Raw genomic sequence first — 19,224 nt, 5'->3', positions numbered from 1 at the left:
TACTATCACGACATCCGGTCTGCACACGTCACATGATTGCAGGTGGCTCTGTGCAAAAATCTGATTACTACACTTAGGCTACATCGCAGTCGGTGGGAGACTGTATGAGAGCTGCAATCTCTAACCAAGAACTGTCCTAAAACGGCTTCATTGCGACTGTACCAGATTACAGCTACATGCCACTTCTTCCTGCATACATGTGTGTGTCGCTCTCCGGCCACTAGTGCTGCGTACAGCCACCATTGGAGCTTTTTTAAGGATGCCCCTCGTATATGAACTTTCAGAAGCTGTTATTAACAGAGTGTTCCTGTTTTAATGTTTGGTTAGCTAAATCAGGTACCTATACAATGCAATTCTATAAATTCCATGCATTAAATTTCTAATACCTACATACCTTTTTCGCCAGCAATAATGGTATAACTGCATGTTGTCAGTTTGACAGTACTTCACTTGGATATACTGCACTGATGCAAAATTCCATTGATAATGTAAGGAAATATGACACTTTATTTTGTACAATTCAATTGTTTCACTTATATGCAAGAGTTAAGTTGTTTGCTTTACAGAGATCAGAGAACTAGCTTTATGCATGAAAAATGAGTCCGTACTCATGGTTCTTGCAAGCAGAGGGTACCAAGCCTCAGTGGAAATATCAACATATAATACCGAGAATGGATAAGGAGACTGATAAATTACAATATGTATTTCTTAATCAATCGATCTTCACTCGAATCTCATTTAGTGGTAACTTTAAAAATAATGAAGTATTTTATTTTAAACTTACTGTGTATGATAAAATTCCATAATCCAACTCACTGTGTATGATAAAATTCCATAATCCTTCCCTAGGTTGTGAATTGTAATAATTTTCCAAATTCAATATTTTGCAGTTTGAATTCAAATCATAGGGAATTGAGAAATTAAGTGAATTTCATAGAAGATAATATTGGTACTTAACAAATCCATACCTGGATCAGTATGAGTTTATTATTTCCATTTGCAACAAATCGATTTAGTTAAGTTTGTAATTGTCAGGGAAAAATGTAAATTTTGTTCTGGAAAACCTGGAAAAGTCTGGGAATTTCATTTCTGCTTGTTTGTAGCCACCCTGACTTTGTTGCTGGCTTTTGTAGAGCAATCTGACAGATGCAAGATTATTGCAAGATAAGATTTCTTGAAGATGATTAGGTAGGTTTGAGTTTGAAATTCTTACACAACTAACAATTTTTCGCAGGTTAGAATATATACCATAATATTTGTGTGACTTGTAGATGTATTTCGAGCCTGAGTATGTGAAATGGCAAATGTAAATTAAGGAGCTCAAATTAAATGTTTTAAATATACCATTTAATTAAATTAATTAAATTGGATACATTGCAATCACACAGACACTTCATATTGTTACTATATTTATGTGTGCATATCAGTGGCGCAACCACACGGGGCATCCCCCCCCCCCCCGAACCTTGAATGGAAATCAATTCTAAGGAGGGCAAGGGGGCAAACATTGATGGCCAAGGGCACCTGCAGAGGGCACAGAGGGGCAATTGTTACCTTTGATTTCAAATTTTATACAAATAAAAATACATTTTATAAAATTTTCTAGCTCACTTCGCTCGCAATGCCTGCTTTTCTTCGTCTCGTCAAGTTCAGAGCCATAGCTAGGGAGCGGCGGGAGTCGACACTGGCTGCCCAACAAGCTAAATGATAAAAGTTGTAAAAGAGAGAATACCAAGGCACCTCGTGAAATTATTTGCACCCTATTATATCAATATTGTTTTCAGTTTGCAAGAAAATGGATTAAAAATTTCTTTGTTCGCTTCACTCGCAATATGATTTTTTTCTGTAATGCATTGTAAATTACCAGAGAGAGAAATAGGACATGCATGAGAAAAGGAACATTCACATTTGAGAGACAATTTATATAATTTTTGCAGTTGGTTTGTTATGAGGTGGATGAAATGATTATGTAATGAATATAAGTAATAGACGTAAGCTGTATACAGGGTGATTCTAAAGGTATAGTACAAACGAAAACCACAGATACCTCCCATGAAATAGAGACGAAAGTTCCCCTTCCACTTTGCCGAGAGATGCTTCCGTGAGGAGCTAGACAATGCCGAAAACGTGTGAAAATGAACTTCACACCTCTGTACAGCCAGTACCAGTGAAGATAGAAAGGTGGAACAAACGAAGTCAAAAGGAACACCAAAGTCGCCCATCCGAAAAACACTAGGCGGCAGCTGCGCAACGCATGCGCATGGGGTTCCACAAAGGAAATAGGAGTGTCCCACAAGACAAGTGAAGGGAAAGGGTAGCGATCTACAACGGCAGGGAGAAAAGAAGCTATGAAGCATGAAGTAACAATTGCACAGCGGGAAACAAACACCATGACTGAAGCAGTGCAGTCAAGAAAAGTAGTGCGGGGTTGCAGAACCACGGGAGGACGACGTAGGATGTAAAAACACACACACCGAGAATGCAAGCAAAGTGGTCCGTGACACTCGACAGGCAACAGACGCGTACATGGTTCGGGGCAGAAATGGCGGCGCTGCCGGTGCAGCGCAAGGGGAGTCCCCAAAACACAGTGGGGAGACACCGCAGCAAGAACAAAGCACGGTGCAACAAAAGAGAAAGAGGACCGGACGGGGAATGGTACCTGCCAAGGAGACAACAAATGCGGGACGAGGGATTCCCCGTAGCAGCACCGAGGGGATGTCACACAGAGGTCGTGCGCCAGCAAGACAAACACAGCAACTACGGGCACAGGAGGTTATTGCCAATGAAAGGTGCACGTACAGATAGGACCACGTACCCCGTACTGACGTTGTAACAAACGTCGTAATGGGGCCCAATCAGCCTCTTAGAAATGAAACCGGAGGCACATCGCTGGGTGGGAGCGGGCGAAAGGCTGCTGGAGTGTCGTACGGACCCCACCACTCCGTACGGTGGACGACACTAATGGACGAGGTCGGAATGTTTCCATCCCGATCACCCGACAGCAGGTTGTTTTCAAACGTGCACCGTACCCTTGGTGAATCGGATGTGTTACGTGCAGGCCATCATGTCGGTCACCCAAGACATGTGCGCACCGCGGCGGTCGAGGAGGACGTATTTACTCGCGTGGACGACACACCGTCCACTAGCACCCGTAGCATTGCCACGTGCAGTGGGAGTATCACAGTCGACAGTGTGGCGTGTCCTTCATGATGATCTGCTGTATCCCTATCGTCCACAGCGAGTCCACGCGTTGCAGGCTGGGGATTACCCACGATGTGTGGAACTCTGTCAACGACTGTTGCAGTTTTGTACCGACGATCCCCGTTTTTTGCGCCATGTGCTTTTCACGGACGAGGCAACATTCACCCGTGAGGGCATCTTCAATTGCCGAAACAGCCATGTGTGGGATTATGAAAATCCACATGCAGCAGTCGAGGTGCACCATCAGACCCAGTTTGCAGTGAATATCTGGGCAGGTATCATCGATGAACAGATTATCGGTCCATACCTGCTGCCACCACGTTTAAATTGCCGCCTCTATCGCACCTTTCTTGCATCAGTCCTTCCAGAGCTGCTAGAAGATGTACCCCTCAACGTGCGACATCGTATGTGGTTTCAATTGGATGGAGCGCCCGCACATTTTGATGGCACAGTGCGAACCCTTTTGCACCGTACCTACCCACAGCGCTGGATCGGCAGAGAGGGCCCCGTCCCCGTCCCCTGGCCTGCCCATTTGCCTGACCTCACACCAATGGATTTCTTCTTGTGGGGCCATGTGAAAACACTCGTCTACGAGACCCCGGTGCCTGACAAGGAAACATTGGTAGCGCGGATACTTGCAGCATCGGCCGAGGTGTGTACCATGCCAGGGATTTTTGATAGGGTTCGCCAGAATTTCCTGCGACGCTGCAATGACTGCATTGAATGTGGTGGTCGTCAATTTGAGCAACTTTTGTAACAACGTCAGTCCGGGGTACGACTACGTACTACGTACTATTCCTATCTGTAAGTGCACCTTTGCATGGCAATAAACCTCCTGTGCCCGTAGTTGCTGTGTTTGTCCTGCTGGCGCACGACCTCTGTGTGACATCCCCTCGGTGCTGCTACGGGGAATCCCTCGTCCCACATTTGTTGTCTCCTTGACAGGTACCATTCCCCATCCGGTCCTCTTTCTCTTTTGTTGAACCATGCTTTGTTCTTGCTGCAGTGTCTCCCCACTGTGTTTGGGGACTCCCCACGTGCTGCATGTGTTTGTTTCCCGCTGTGCAATTGTTACTTCATGCTTCATTGCTTCTTTTGTCCCTACCGTTGTCGATCGCTACCCTTTCCCTTCACTTGTCTTGTGGGACACTCCTATTTCCTTTGTGGAACCCCATGCGCATGCGTTGCGCAGCTGCCGCCTAGTGTTTTTCGGATGGGCGACTTTGGTGTTCCTTTTGACTTCGTTTGTTCCGCCTTTCTATCTTCACTGGTACTGGCTGTACAGAGGTGTGAAGTTCATTTTCACACGTTTTCGGCGTTGTCTAGCTCCTCACGGAGGCATCTCTCAGCAAAGTGGAAGGGGAACTTTCGTCTCTATTTCATGGGAGGTATCTGTGGTTTTCGTTTGTACTATACCTTTAGAATCACCCTGTATAATATATATATTAAAGAAACTTTGAATACGTACACAATTTAGTGTTGGCATATATTTTCTTATTCTACATCACTCCATTTTGAATATGTGTAAAACATATGTTGTACATGAAAGTTATACATGTTATATGTACGAAAATAATAATATTTGCAATGCATTTATCATGCATGTTCTGCCATTCAAAAATACAGTTTGTGGACTTGTTTTCCATTATTAATGAATGTGAAATTGAACGTTTTTTTTTAATGTTTAAAATCATTTGTTGCAACACAAATGCTTTCAACACCGATTTCTACCTCCTTTTTGTGTAATTTACGAGGATGATAACATCTTTGACATTACCACCACTACTACTACTACTACTACTAATAATAATAATAATAATAATGTCATTATTATTATTATTGGTATGTTTGTCCTGGTACTTGTCATCCCAGGCAAAAGTTTGTGGCTGCCCCTCTGGTGCATGTGTGTGGGTGTTGAGAGGCGGTAATATGCAAGGTTGAAATAGAGAAAACATCTCCTTGTGGCCTTGAATTTTTTGAAAATTTGCCTTGAAAACCAGGAATTATACTTGAATTTTATCATGGTCCTAGAGTAGCCACCCTGTACTAATCTCCTCCCTTACGGCTGTGATTGGAATGGGCCAACACTAAATATGTGCAACAATGTGTATACTTGGTGCCAAACGACTGACACATGCATCCAAGTAGGTGCCACGGCTGAAACGCGAAACCAAAAGTGCTGTGGGGCATCGACTGGAACTCACCACCACTGGTGTAAACAAAATTTCCACTATGTGGATGGTAAGTCAATCAGACAGATTCAAGATCTGTACAAAGACACAAATTTGTATTGGTGTTTTGACTTTTTTAGTTTTCTGATTAAGTTACATATGATCACTGATTTGATTTATCAAATATGTACATTAATTTATTCCATTTATATTTATTCTTTATCTTCTTATAGTAGATTCTATTGTTTTTCATCTTTCCAATTTGCTTTGTTCTTATTTATATAGTTATTCACGTATATTGTGTTAATTTTCAATTTTGCACGCCTGGTTCTGCCATCTATCTCTATTCCGCTTTGGCAAACTATTTACATTATTTGGTCTTATTGGGTTCGAAACAACTTTCATTACAACCTCTTCTCAGAAATTTTGAGAAAAAGTTTGTTGTATTTGTTTTATTGATTTAATCACTCTTTTGACTGTTTATCTTCTCTTGTCTGATGATTTCAGTGAAAATATATCATCTGAAAGCACAACATTGGAGTGTGAAAGGGAAGCCAATTTTAGCACTTCACAAAAAACATGTATTAAAGATAGCAAGTCTCTACCAGTAATCCCATATTCCAGTGCTCACTTCAAATCGGAAGATACAAGCTGTGAGAAAACTTCGGTGCTTGAACATGCCATATGTGAAGTTGATGACATTTGTGGGAATGATTTGGATAATTTTGGTCCTGTGATATCACCAGATACAAAACCTGATTCAATGAGAAATATATATATGGCAGAGAAGTCAGTTGTCTCCAAATCAGAAGTCAAGGAAGAGGGAAATGCATTCAATTGGGAAGAAAATATATTTAATGTAGGAGAAGAGAGCAAAATTTCATTTGCGAAAAGAGAATATGTGAAGATGGAGGAAGATGTGAAATATAATGATGAAGAAATCCCAACTCTTAAAACAGAAGAAAGGAACATAATAAATCTGACAGATGTGGATTTGAACTACCCAGTAAAGGATGAAGATACTAATTCCAGGTAATCGAAAATATCTACATTATAATTTTCTTTACTATTGTCAATAAGATTTTTCCAATGTTAGTCAAAGAGCATGTTTCAAAATTCTTTCACAGATTTAAGTCAAAATGGCACATAAAACGTAGAAGAGAGCAACTTGTGGTAACTGCAATTTTGTACTATCTCTTCACTTCAACATGGACTCTTTTGGTTGCCCACGAGGTATCTAGTTGACATTGAATTTCTCTTAATTGTTTTTCATGGCCTGTCTTATGCTTCACTCCAGTTCTTCACTGTTAGACTACTGTCACCCTGGGATGCCACAGCTGCTCTGGTGACATTTCTCCTGACATCTGTTGGGTCTGCCAATGGGATGTCATGAAAGAGTGCACAGACTAACATTTACAGCTTATGCAAAGTATGCTTGAATGCAGTGGCACAACCACAGTGGAGTCAGGAGGGCATTGCATGTTTAATCTTAGATGGAAATAAATTACAAGGGAACAGGCAAGCAGGGGGGGGGGAGGCAAACATTCAAGTAAGAAGTAGGACTAACAATATCTAAGACTAGCCTGATAATATAGGATATTCAAGATGAAGTAATGTTAGGGAAAAGTGATGCCAAATATCGACTATCGTCTTCAAATCATATGACTGTCTCATTTCATAGGACTATGTGCTTCATGAATTGCACCAGTCATTGATCAAAGACAAACTCGTACAGGAACAAGCTTTGAATTTTATGTAAGCATTTGATCTTTCTCTTCATCATTTTTAATTACATATGATATCTACTATTTCATAATCTACAATTTCTACGAGGGGCATACTATAATGATTTACACTTTATTTTTTTCAGGTCCCATGGTCCACCATTCGAGAAATGAGGACTGGCATATGAAGCTACAAGTCTAGTCTACCAATTGCAGGCAGCAGTGCCCAAAAAGGATTCCTGGTGTTCACACAGCAGCACGTTCTGTACATCATTGTCAGCCGACTATTGGACAACATGGAAAGCGACTATAATGGTCAGCTTTGAACAACTTGGTTTCAATGGACAGAGGGTGTGACCACAGCAGAGATTTACAGATGATTTGTGGCAGTGTGTGGTGAACATGTGCCTTCATGGAAAACCATTTACAATTGGGTGGATTGCTGGAAAACAGGACGCACATCAACAGAAAAAGGGACAAGGGTCTCTGCTCACATTCACACGCTGCTGCCGTTGCACCGATGTCAGGGATTTGGGAACCCATATTGAGGTAATTGTGCACGATTGGCTGCAGGGTGTTTCTGGACAGACCCATGGTCACCTCCATTTCAGAAAAGATGATGCACCTGTTCTGAAGAATGACTTGCTCAACCTGTGTCATGTTTGTTGGAGTTGTGACAATCACTTTCCTTCCAGAACTTGTCCATTTTTCTGTTGACGGGCATCCTGTTTTGCAGCCTTCCACCCAATTGTAAACGGTTTTCTGTGAAGGCGCATGTTCACCACACACTGCCACAAATCATCTGTAAATCTCTGCTGTGGTCACACCCTCTCCCCACAGAAACCAACCAACTTGTCCAACGTCGGCCATTATAGTCTCTTTCCATGTTGCCCAGTAGTCTGCTGACAATGATGTATGGAACATGCTGCTGTGTGAACACTGGGAATCCTTTTTGGGCACTGGTGCCTACAATTGGTAGACTAGACTTGTAGCTTCATATACCAGTCCTTACTTCTCGAATGGTGGACCATGGGACCTGAAAAAAATAAAAGTGTAAATCATTATAGTATGCCCCTCGTACATGTGTGGTTGAAAAGCCATGGACGCTTTCGTGTTGTAATGGTGTAATTTACTTTCAATGGGATCATTGCAACAATGCTATGGTTGATTAGGACTTGATGCAGGCATAGGTTGTATTATGGGTGGGATGAGGAGGATGAATTGAGGTGTTGGCCTCAATCTGTGCTTTTTTTTCCAGAGGCCTCCCTGAAGGCCTTTCCAACTTCACTCTCATCCCTGACACACCAGTGTCTGTGCCTTCTGTCTTCTCCACACAATTGACAACCCTAGCAACACTGGGAGACCCATTGTGTCCAACTACATTTCACCCACTGAACTAATGTCTGCCTTCGTAGACTCCCACCTCTCTAATCTCCAGTGTCTGTGCCTTCTGTCTTCTCCACACAATTGATAAACCTAACAACACTGGGGGACCCATTGTGTCCAACTACATTTCACCCACTGAACTAATATCTGCCTTCGTAGACTCGCACCTCTCTAATCTCCAGTGTCTGTGCCTTCTGTCTTCTCCACACAATTGACAAACCTATCAACACTGGGAGACCCATTGTGTCCAACTACATTTCCCCCACTGAACTAATATCTGCCTTCGTAGACTCCTGCCTCTCTACTCTCCAGTGTCTGTGACTTCTGTATTCTCCACATAATTGACAAACCTAACAACACTGGGAGACCCATTGTGTCCAACTACATTTCACCCACTGAACTATTATCTTCCTTCGTAGACTCCCACCTCTCTAATCTCTTCTCCAAGCCATGGCCTATCTCCTAATACGTATATATCTGGTCATGGAAACATACAACAAAGAATGGGGTTTGACATGGTGACCACACTCCACCCCATATCTAACTGTTTGGATGATCTCCCACCATGGGTGAGTGAGTGAGTTGGATCAGGTGGAAGTGAGGCCAGTAGAAACTTACATACAGAATGTCCCAAAATAGTGTTTACACTCTTTTGAAATATAATAATGGGAACACTAATAACACCAAGTATAAACTTTTTTTCTAGTCACATATCTTAAAGTTACAGATATTCATTTGCAGCAGTAAGTTGTCTGCAATGCTGTAGAACAGATCAACAAACAGCAAATATGGTTTCTGTAGATAGGGAAGCACAGGAAGAGTCAATTGTTAGTTTCATGTCATCCAATGACCATGGTTTTGTGGGGTACACATTATTATTCAGTTTCCCAGAGGTAGAAATCTAACAGTGTTAAATTGGGAAATCTGTGTTGTAGATACTTCTTACATTGCTCAAAAGAAAATTTGCTCACCTTTGCCACTTTGGGTATACAAATGCCTACCGCCTGGTGGGCTGTGATGGAACTAATATCAACAGAATACCTACACATGTTTACACACACGCACAGTGGTATGGGACCATTTTGAAATCAATAATATGCAAGCTACTAACCTGAACTATATGTCTTCTTAAAGTTTGGAATGTCCTCTACAAGGATGTCACTACTTTTCTACGTAGTCACTATCATTGTCCACACACAAATGCCTCCTGTCGACGAAAAAATCAGGCATCTTCTCCCGGCAACAGCGATGCACATCTGCATGCACCTCGGCATCACAGGTGTAACAGTGTCCCTTCAGGTGCTCTTTCAGCCTCAGAAAAAGGAAAAAGTCACAAGGTGTGAGATCTGGGCTGTACTGTTGGTGGGGTAAAATTTCATGGAATTTGAGATGCTGCAATGCATCCTGTGTTCGGATTGTGTGTGGGTGTGCATTGTCATATTGAGGAATTGCATCCTTGCAAAGCATAACTTGCAGTAATCGTGCACGGAGTTTTTCCAAAGTCTTCACGTACCAATCGCAGTTTACAGTGGTTCCATGCTCCAAAAATTCTGTGTGGACTCTGCCTTCAATTGGTGAATGGCATGAATCAGTTCATCCACCGAAGTGTTGCAGGGGAAGCGTGAGAACTTCTGACAAATATTTCTTTTCTCCTGAAATTTATACGTACTAATAAAACTATATATCAATATCTTGATCTTCAGAAGAAACTATGCATGATTTACTTAGTAACAAGATGTTCTTTTGTACAACCCTGACAAAATCTGAACATATAAGTAGAGGACAGTTCTGGCAACAGTACATTACTCACAGTCAGAATGATTGCTAGAATCCTGTGCATGCCTTCAAAAGAAAGTGCTGCTTTCAAAGAAAAAGATTGAAGATAAAAACATTGGTGATCGTTTACCTACACTGAGCATGGTGGTAGAAGGAACAGGACTACAATGAAGTGGAGCATTTCACACAACTTCATCCACTTCGAAAAGTACTTTCCACAGCCGACACTGCACAACTGAATGAGAGATTCATTCAATGTTTTCCAAAGCAGAAGAGGAGCAGCTTACTGAACTTTCCTCAGACAACATAGTGAAGTAAATGTTTGTTTCTATCTGTGACACTGTCTTAATTTTGGATCCATCCGCAAAGAATAAGTGTCCATAGTTAAACAATAATGAGGCCTTACACATTATGCTTCCTTCTGTGACTTCCTATCTTCGTGAAACTGGACTTTCGACCATGACTGTGATCAAGTCCAAATAAAAATCAAGAGTAAATATCCAGACTGAGATGATCCTTGTTATTTCCAAATATATACCCAGATTAGTTATAATGTGTGCCAGCGAGCAAGCTCATACAACTCACTGACTCAGCTAAACATTGCAATATGCCTGATATCCTGGTTTTTTACTCTGTTTTTATCTCTCAGCTTATGAACATTGAAGAAAATTGCATCATCTGTATTTATCATTGTTTTTATTACTTGTATGCATACATTAACACATGAACAGATTTTGTGTTGTTTTTTTATGGTCACATAACATGCATTTATCTATTATTGCTGATGGTAGGTGCATGGTGAATGCAGATTTTGGCATCTGAGGGGAACTGCAACAACAAAAACTTTGAAAACCCCTGGTGAATATTATTAAAATGAATGTTTGGAATTATCTAATATTGAGGCATATATCGTTATTCAATATTCTTCACAGTACTTCATATTATAACTCTGTAGGAAAGTAGCATATGCTGGTTTTAACAAATGGGTAAACTACTACAGATTTTCACCTACACAGGTAAATATAATATGGAGGTATGTGCTATGAAATAAAACACCATACATTTAAGTGTTAAATTTCATGAAACTTGTATCAGACTGATTCCATTTTAAATCCCCCCAGGTAATGATTGGGCCTCTTCCATGGGTGAGTGATAGCATCGTCGCCTTGTAATCAAGGTGTCCCAGGTTTGATACCCTGTAGAGCCACATAGTGGTTCGGATCCCACTTTAAACTGTAGGTCGTTCCGATTAGCCTTTCTGTGCATAAGGCAGACTTAAAACAAGAACCCCAGGCAATGACACCCATCATTCAGATTTTAATGAAACTTGGTGTATTTGTTAATACTACCAAGGTATGAACCCATGAACAATTTTTCTTCTGTAGCCCTCATAATTCCTGAGAAACAGGGGGCTAAATTTCCTAATCTTGCATGGATCAGTCAATGCTGAGGCCATGGTGGGAGCCTACAGTGCTTAACAGAAATAGTTGTATCTCGAAGTCAAAGTGGCATACCACTTTGAAACTTTTTCTAAAGTTCATAAATATATGTATATTCCATTAAAAAAGTTTTCATAAAGATTCCTCCACTGACAATCGAGAAAAAACTATTGTATTGTTTATAATGTTGATTTTTTTGTATGTCAAAATCTCAGATTACTAAATTTGCATTATCATTATAAGGCAAAGCGGTTATCATGCAATTTTTTTCCAAATCGAAGTTTAAGGTAAAGTATATTCTGAAAGGCTATGAAATAAAATTAGTGAAATTTGCTGTGCTTGTTAATCAATATTCTTTGAAACGAGGTTTATGTACATGCATACGATCATTCTCTGCCAAATCATCACCAAAAAGAAAAAAAAAACTTTTCAACCTGACCGTTTCATATTTTCATGAAATTTGGTAGGATGGTAGAAGACATGAAGTAACTTTTGTAGAAGAAACTAAATGAATATAATATCTTATGAAGTCTTAATTATTCTTGAACCAAACAATAACATTTTATGTATTGTAAGGTTGATTGATTTGCTTTATTTTACTTTACCTTTTGTGCAAAATGATGAAGGAGACAGCAAACACTTACCACACGAAAATAAATAGTTTGATATTTCATGAGGTTATTTTCAGTTGAAAAGAAAGAGGTGCACAGATTCACATCATGTATATATATGCATATATATATGTGCTATGTGCATCAGGCTCCGGCCACGTATGGATGCCATGTGAATTCACTTTCTGGATCTCCCTCACATGGAAACTTTCAGAAATTCTTACCAATAGTGTGTTTCTGTTGTAATATCAGATTAGCTAAATCAGATGCAGGTACAATGCATTCTATTCCTCTTACACAAACTTAATTTTTTATATCGTTTTTGCCAGCAATAATGGTAACTATGTGTTGTCACTTTCACAATACTTGTATATGCTGTAAATGTTTGTATGGAAGGAGAAGTCCCACTGATAATGTAAGGAAATAGGACACTTTGTTTTGTACAATTCCATTGTTTACTTTCATAATGAATAGTCCCGAGAAGCGTGTTTGTGTGTTTTTATCACCCATCAGAATGCTATGTGTTGCCATTTGAGCATCGGACAAGCTGCAAATTCACCTTGCCAAAACCTCACACATGAGTGCAAGGTTTAGCTTGTTTGCTCATCATCGAAAACAGAAGTCATAATAATAATCTTTATTTATTTGTTGACCCCTTTTTGCATTGGTATGGATATCATCAGATACATGTAAATATAGATAAGTTATAATATAAGAGATATTACAGTATAAAAACATCACAGATGTTTATATAATGCACATATGTGATACACAAATTTACATAAATTGACCGTTTACAATATTAAAAACAATGATAAACAGGTTTGCCCATAATAAAAATATATAGTGTATGCATGATTTTTTTTTAATTTGGATACATTATTCCTTAAATTTATGTGATAGTATTTATAAACACTAAGCTCTATGAGATTACTAGATTTTTGTATCTCATCATTTAGTATGAAAATAATAGATTTATAAACATACAACCAATATAAAGTCAAAATTTTGTTTTCACAAAAGGCATTTCTACATGTGGATCTGGATGGTATTTTGCATATAAGTCTAACAGGCCTTTTCTGTAGTGTAAATACTCTTTTTGTATGTATGTAAGCTGCTCCTCCCCAAGCTGTAATACAGTACTCTAAGTGAGGATAGATAAGACCATAATATGTATTCATGATGATTTCCTTGATATGGTACTGTGAAAGAATTTTCAACAGGTATAGGTTTTTGGTGAGTTTATCCAAGATATACTCAGTATGACATGCCCAATTTAGTTTTATCTTCGATTATCAATCCTACAAATTTTACCTGGTCAACATACTGTATTTCATTCTCATCTAAGTAGACCGTCAAGTTATCTATCAAAGTTCTTCTTGTTGCCAGGGTTAAAAATCATGAAATTTGTTTTTGGATGGTTCACATTTAGGCTATTAGCATTTAAGTACTGGGTTATTTGATTAATCGAGATGCAAATTTGTATTGTTTTTTGTGTAACAGGTGGGATACAGTACAAAACAGCAGTAAATTTAAAAGTTTAAATGATCTAATTGTATGGAAAATAGATTCTTCCTTTTAACTTAATTATGGATAATACTTGAATTTTTACGAAATGACAATTTTAGATTGTTCACTCACAAAATAGCATAAAGTTAAAGCATTGCATTTAAATACTTTGACATGCAATGTCCCTTTATTTTAAACTCCCGTATATGAAAAATGCCAGTAAAATTTCCTCCATATCTTGTGATTTATAATAATTTCTCAGTTTGAATATAAATGATAGAAAAGTCTGGGAATGACCCAGAGTATGTGCAGCTGCTGTAGAATGGTACAGTAAAAGAGAAAATTGCCATGGAGTAGTAAACAACATGTGGCTGTGGTTTTAGGTTTATATGCCAGTAGGTTACACATGTTTCTGCAAGCATAAATTTAAGTGTGGCCTATGTTAGATGATAATTTCTTGTAATTCAGCATATTGGAACTTTTTGTTTCAGGAGCAAAGAAGAAAATTTAATATTACCTGCTTTCATCAGAAATTGTGGGAAACCATCAGGAATCATGTGTGCTGGTGAAATTGTTGGTGGAGGTATTAAATATCATCACATCATTGGAACCATGTCAATATGTTGTAATAGAAAATCATTCAATAAATCAGTTGCTTTAATTAAACGTAAGTACAGGAATATCCTCAATCGAAAAGAAAATATTAATATCAAACCTGAAATCAAGAATAGAATTTATCCTTTCAATTGTATTCATTGTGGAATATCATTTACAGAGAAAGTAAATTTAATGTGCCATATCAAAACACACAATGAATTAATTTTGTTGAAAAGAAACCAATGCAAGAAAACAGTTATCCAAAACATAAAATTAAAAAAAGAAGGCCACAAAGGAGTTCGTCAACATGAATGCCCTCAATGCAAGAAGAGATTTATTAATAGTGGCAACTTGAAAATCCATTTGAGAATTCACAAAGGAATTCGCCCGTATGAATGCCTTCAGTGCAAAAAGAGATTTACTACAAGTGGAAACTTGAATACCCATTTGAGAATTCATGAAGGAATTCGCCCGTATGAATGCCTTCAGTGCAAAAAGAGATTTACTACAAGTGGAAACTTGAATACCCATTTGAGAATTCATGAAGGAATTCGCCCATATGAATGCCCTCAATGCAAAAAGAGTTTTTCTCAAAGTGGACACTTGAAAGTCCATTTGAGAATTCATGAAGGAATTCTCCCATATGAATGCCCTCAATGCAAAAAGAGATTTACTCGAAGTGAACGCTTGAAAGTCCATTTGAGAATTCACGAAGGAATTCTCCCATATGAATGCCCTCAATGCAAAAAGAGATTTACTGAAAGTGGAACCTTGAAACGCCATTTGAGAATTCATGAAGAAATTCGCCCATATGAATGCCCTCAATGCAAAAAGAGATTTACTGATAATTGCAACTTGAAAGTCCATTTGAGAATTCATGAAGGAATTCTCCCATATGAATGCCCTCAATGCAAAAAGAGATTTACTCGAAGTGGACGCTTGAAAGTCCATTTGAGAATTCACGAAGGAATTCTCCCATATGAATGCCCTCAATGCAAAAAGAGATTTAGTGAAAGTGGAACCTTGAAACGCCATTTGAGAATTCATGAAGAAATTCGCCCATATGAATGCCCTCAATGCAAAAAGAGATTTACTCATAATTTCAACTTGAAAGTCCATTTGAGAATTCACAAATTAATTCGCCCATATGAATGCCCTCAATGCAAAAAGAGATTTACTGAAAGTGGAACCTTGAAACGCCATTTGAGAATTCATGAAGAAATTCGCCCATATGAATGCCCTCAATGCAAAAAGAGATTTACTCATAATTTCAACTTGAAAGTCCATTTGAGAATTCATGAAGGAATTCTCCCATATGAATGCCCTCAATGCAAAAAGAGATTTACTCGAAGTGGACGCTTGAAAGTCCATTTGAGAATTCACGAAGGAATTCGCCCATATGAATGCCCTCAATGCAAAAAGAGATTTACTGAAAGTGGAACCTTGAAACGCCATTTGAGAATTCATGAAGAAATTCGCCCATATGAATGCCCTCAATGCAAAAAGAGATTTACTCATAATTTCAACTTGAAAGTCCATTTGAGAATTCACAAATTAATTCGCCCATATGAATGCCCTCAATGCAAAAAGAGATTTACTAAAAGTGGAAGCTTGAAAGGACATTTGAAAACTCACTAGCGAATTTGTCCATAATGTCATACCTGCCGCAAAATTAGTTTGGTATTGACGCTTGGGAAGCATGCGGAGAAAGTGGGTCTACTTTACTGCAGCAGGGTGGGTTACTGGCATGCGAGCCAATCAAAATCGTACTAGTGCTTCACCCAAGCTCTGGTTACCTAGCAACAGAAAACGTTTATCATAGTGTTGCCGCTTATCGGGCGATTGTTCTTGCCATGAATTTTCATGTTGTTGGGACAGGATGTGTTGTTTGTTACGTTGCTGTGATATTTTAACTGGTCCGTTTGTTTAGTGTTTACTGAATTTAGAGTATTCTTTGTTGTATATAGCGTGTTGTTTTAGTGTGCTTTTTTTTGTACATAATTTTCTGCTTGAGTGTGTTGTGTGCTTGTGTGAAGAATGTCAAGCACAGGAGGCAATACTCGAGGAAGGCCAAACGCGGGAAAACGTTTGTTCTGTGCGCAAATATTTTGAGCAAGAGAGAAACAATGGGGGTCCAATCATTTCTGTAAATAAAGTTCTGGACAGGACTGCTGCTGCTGTCGACGTGTCTAAGAACACTATTGTTACCATGGGGAAAGAAGAATATAATGTGGTAGAAATAAATCTATGCGAGGCTTCAAACCTGGAAACCCCAGGAAAGAAGAGAAATATTAGTAAACTCGTAACAAATTTAGATACCTTTCAGCAAGATGCTATTCGTCGCCATATTTACTCTTATTATAGGAGGAAAGTTCATCCCATTGTAGGGAAACTGTGCGTTTTGTTGAAAGATTCGGGACTTTTTCAAGGTGGGAAAACATCTTTAAGGACAGTCATAAAATCTCTGGGATTCTCATACAAAAACAAATAATGGACGCAAAATAAAGTAAAGTATGGAGGCATATGGGGATGTGGAGGTAGGGCTCCACACATTCTCGACCTCGACCATATTATGGAGGTGATGTGTTTCACCAACCGCCTTTACCCCAGGTTTGCCCCAGGTACTCATTTGGGCTGAGTCGACTCCGGAGTCGCTAGGGATATTTGATTGATTGATTGATTCATTCATTCATTCGTTTGTTGTTTTAATTTCACTTTATGCACGGGAAGGCTAATCGGGACTGGACCTACAGTTTAAAGTGGGATCCGAACCACTGTGCCATGTGCCTCCACTGGGTATCGAACCCCTTGATTACAAGACGACGACGTTACCACTACCCCATCGGGGAGGCCTGCTAAGGATATTTGAAAGAGTTCCTCAAACCACCGCGGGTCTCCCTCTTAAAATTCAAACTGGACTTTGTGCAATTCAGTTGCGGTATAATTGAAAGATGGGCAGACTTTAACGGCGACTTCGGAAAGAAATGATTATTGAAAGTGTATATATTCAATATTTTCAGAATGAATTGAAAAGGTAACCTGTAAACAATGCTCGTTTCGTTAATTCGTTCATGTCGTAAGGGAGATGGAAATGAAGAGAGAAAACAATAACACATTTCATCGTTGTTCTTTTTTATAACACATTTTCCTCGACACAGCGTCAGAAGGCTGCACTGCGTACCGTACCTCATGATATGGCAACACTGTGACGCATGTTCCTTCAGCTCTCAATACCAAACTAATTTTGCGGCAGGTATAGTACCAAAAGAAAAACATGCTTTAAGTGCTAAATTTTGAATTAATTTGATAATTCACGAAAGAATTGGTGATACAAATCCCCTACAAAGGAAAAACTTATCTTTGAAAATACAATCCAGAAAATTGATTTGATGGAATTTTTCCTTATGCAAGCATTCATAATACATTTACGAGGGTTTGCGGATAGCTTCTAGCTTTATTTAGAAGAAATGAGATTTTACGAATGATGTTGATGTTTATATTTAACATGTTCTTTGTGAAATCTGTCTCACTTGTTTGACTTTTGTCGGAATTTTAGAAAACCTTCTAAAAAGATAAATGGTTGTTACTGAAAACTTGCCTTTACAACCTGTATGACCTCAGCAGTTGTGACAAAACAACTCCTCTTCTGGTGTTTTTTTTTTAAGATTTGGGTAGAGATAGTCTTATGAATGGGCTAAGCATATGGAATATAGCAGATGATTCAGAAATTTTGAATGAACCCAGGTGGGCCAAATTGTGCATTATGACGGTGGCTCTGTGTGCTGATGCGATGACCACTGATGTGCCGTAGACTATAAGTTTACATCAACATGCATTGTCTATGTGTAATCTACATGAATATTGCATTAGCTTATAGTAGTTCACATAGTCTACTGTAGAGAATAGATTTAATGTAAACAACACAGAAGAATGAAATTCCTTGTGCTGTTTTAAAAAAAAAGGTAAAGTGCTCCCCACTCATGCAGAACCAAAATAAGAAGCACAGTATGTCCCAAAAGCTACATGCTAAAGCATCATGTTCCCTATAGGTGACAGGCCGTCGTTTAAGGGCTAATGCAGATCTTTCCAAGCTTGTGTGAAATGATGGAGCTAGAAGTAAGAAAACAATTTGTCTATTTTGCATACATCGTATTTTCTTTTTCTTTTCAGTGTGTGTCAAGTTTATTCTGCACTTCAGAAAATAGTGAATTGGTTGATTTGTGACTTACCAACATGGTAAAATTACTGGCGCTGTGTTGTGAGGGTAAACTGTCGGTAATCTTGCTGTTGATAGCACTGCAAACTAAGTGAGCGAGTTCATTTACCAGGTGAATCACAAACTTTTATCTATAAAATTATTAATACTGTATTTGGATGATTACTATGTGCAATAAAATTGTATTTGAACCTAAATAATATTTTTTGTTGTTGGGAATCCTTGACCCTAGAATATTGATATATTAAATTATTATTGTATGCACGATTGTCACATTGTCAGTTCACATCTGCTCTATCTCCTTCTAGGAGTTCTACCACTGATAAGTTTACGTTGTGATACTACAGAGTACAGGTACAAATACTTATGTAGTTTTACCCCAAATGGCATAGATCTTTTTATTTAAGTCATTGCCCTTTTTTAATGTATAGGACTTATTGAAAATTTTCTCTTCAGTGAAACTATTTATTACATTTATTACAACATAATTACTGTAACAAATGTTGCAAGCTGCTCTCGGAAGGGAACCAAAAGAAATATTTTTCACAATGTTAAGTTGTTTTTTTCTTTGTTTAGATACTTCTTATTTCTAGT

At 38.8% G+C, this 19,224-nt stretch overlaps 1 protein-coding gene across 5 annotated transcripts in view; it reads left to right on the top strand.

Moving 5' to 3' along the window:
- Window positions 1-18,818, top strand: part of LOC146004065 (uncharacterized) — a 56,275-nt gene extending 37,457 nt beyond the window's left edge. For 2 of the 5 annotated variants that reach the window (XM_083142680.1, XM_083142681.1), the window contains exons 3-4: window positions 5,880-6,404; window positions 14,309-17,525. In XM_083142680.1, coding sequence (XP_082998806.1) covers window positions 5,880-6,404; window positions 14,309-16,052 — 2,269 coding nt within the window. In that variant the 3' untranslated portion in view covers window positions 16,053-17,525. Of the gene's footprint in view, window positions 1-5,879; window positions 6,405-14,308; window positions 17,526-18,584 lie in introns of those variants that run through there. The other 3 variants (XM_083142684.1, XM_083142683.1, XM_083142685.1) reach the window with 3 other exon arrangements.
- Window positions 18,819-19,224: the final 406 nt, after the last annotated feature.

This window comes from Lepisma saccharinum, chromosome 21 (assembly GCF_977018435.1).
Source record: "Lepisma saccharinum chromosome 21, izLepSacc3.1, whole genome shotgun sequence".
Lineage (NCBI taxonomy): Eukaryota > Metazoa > Arthropoda > Insecta > Zygentoma > Lepismatidae > Lepisma > Lepisma saccharinum.
Note: the sequence above shows the minus strand (reverse complement) of the source record. Positions and strands in the feature narration are given on the sequence as shown.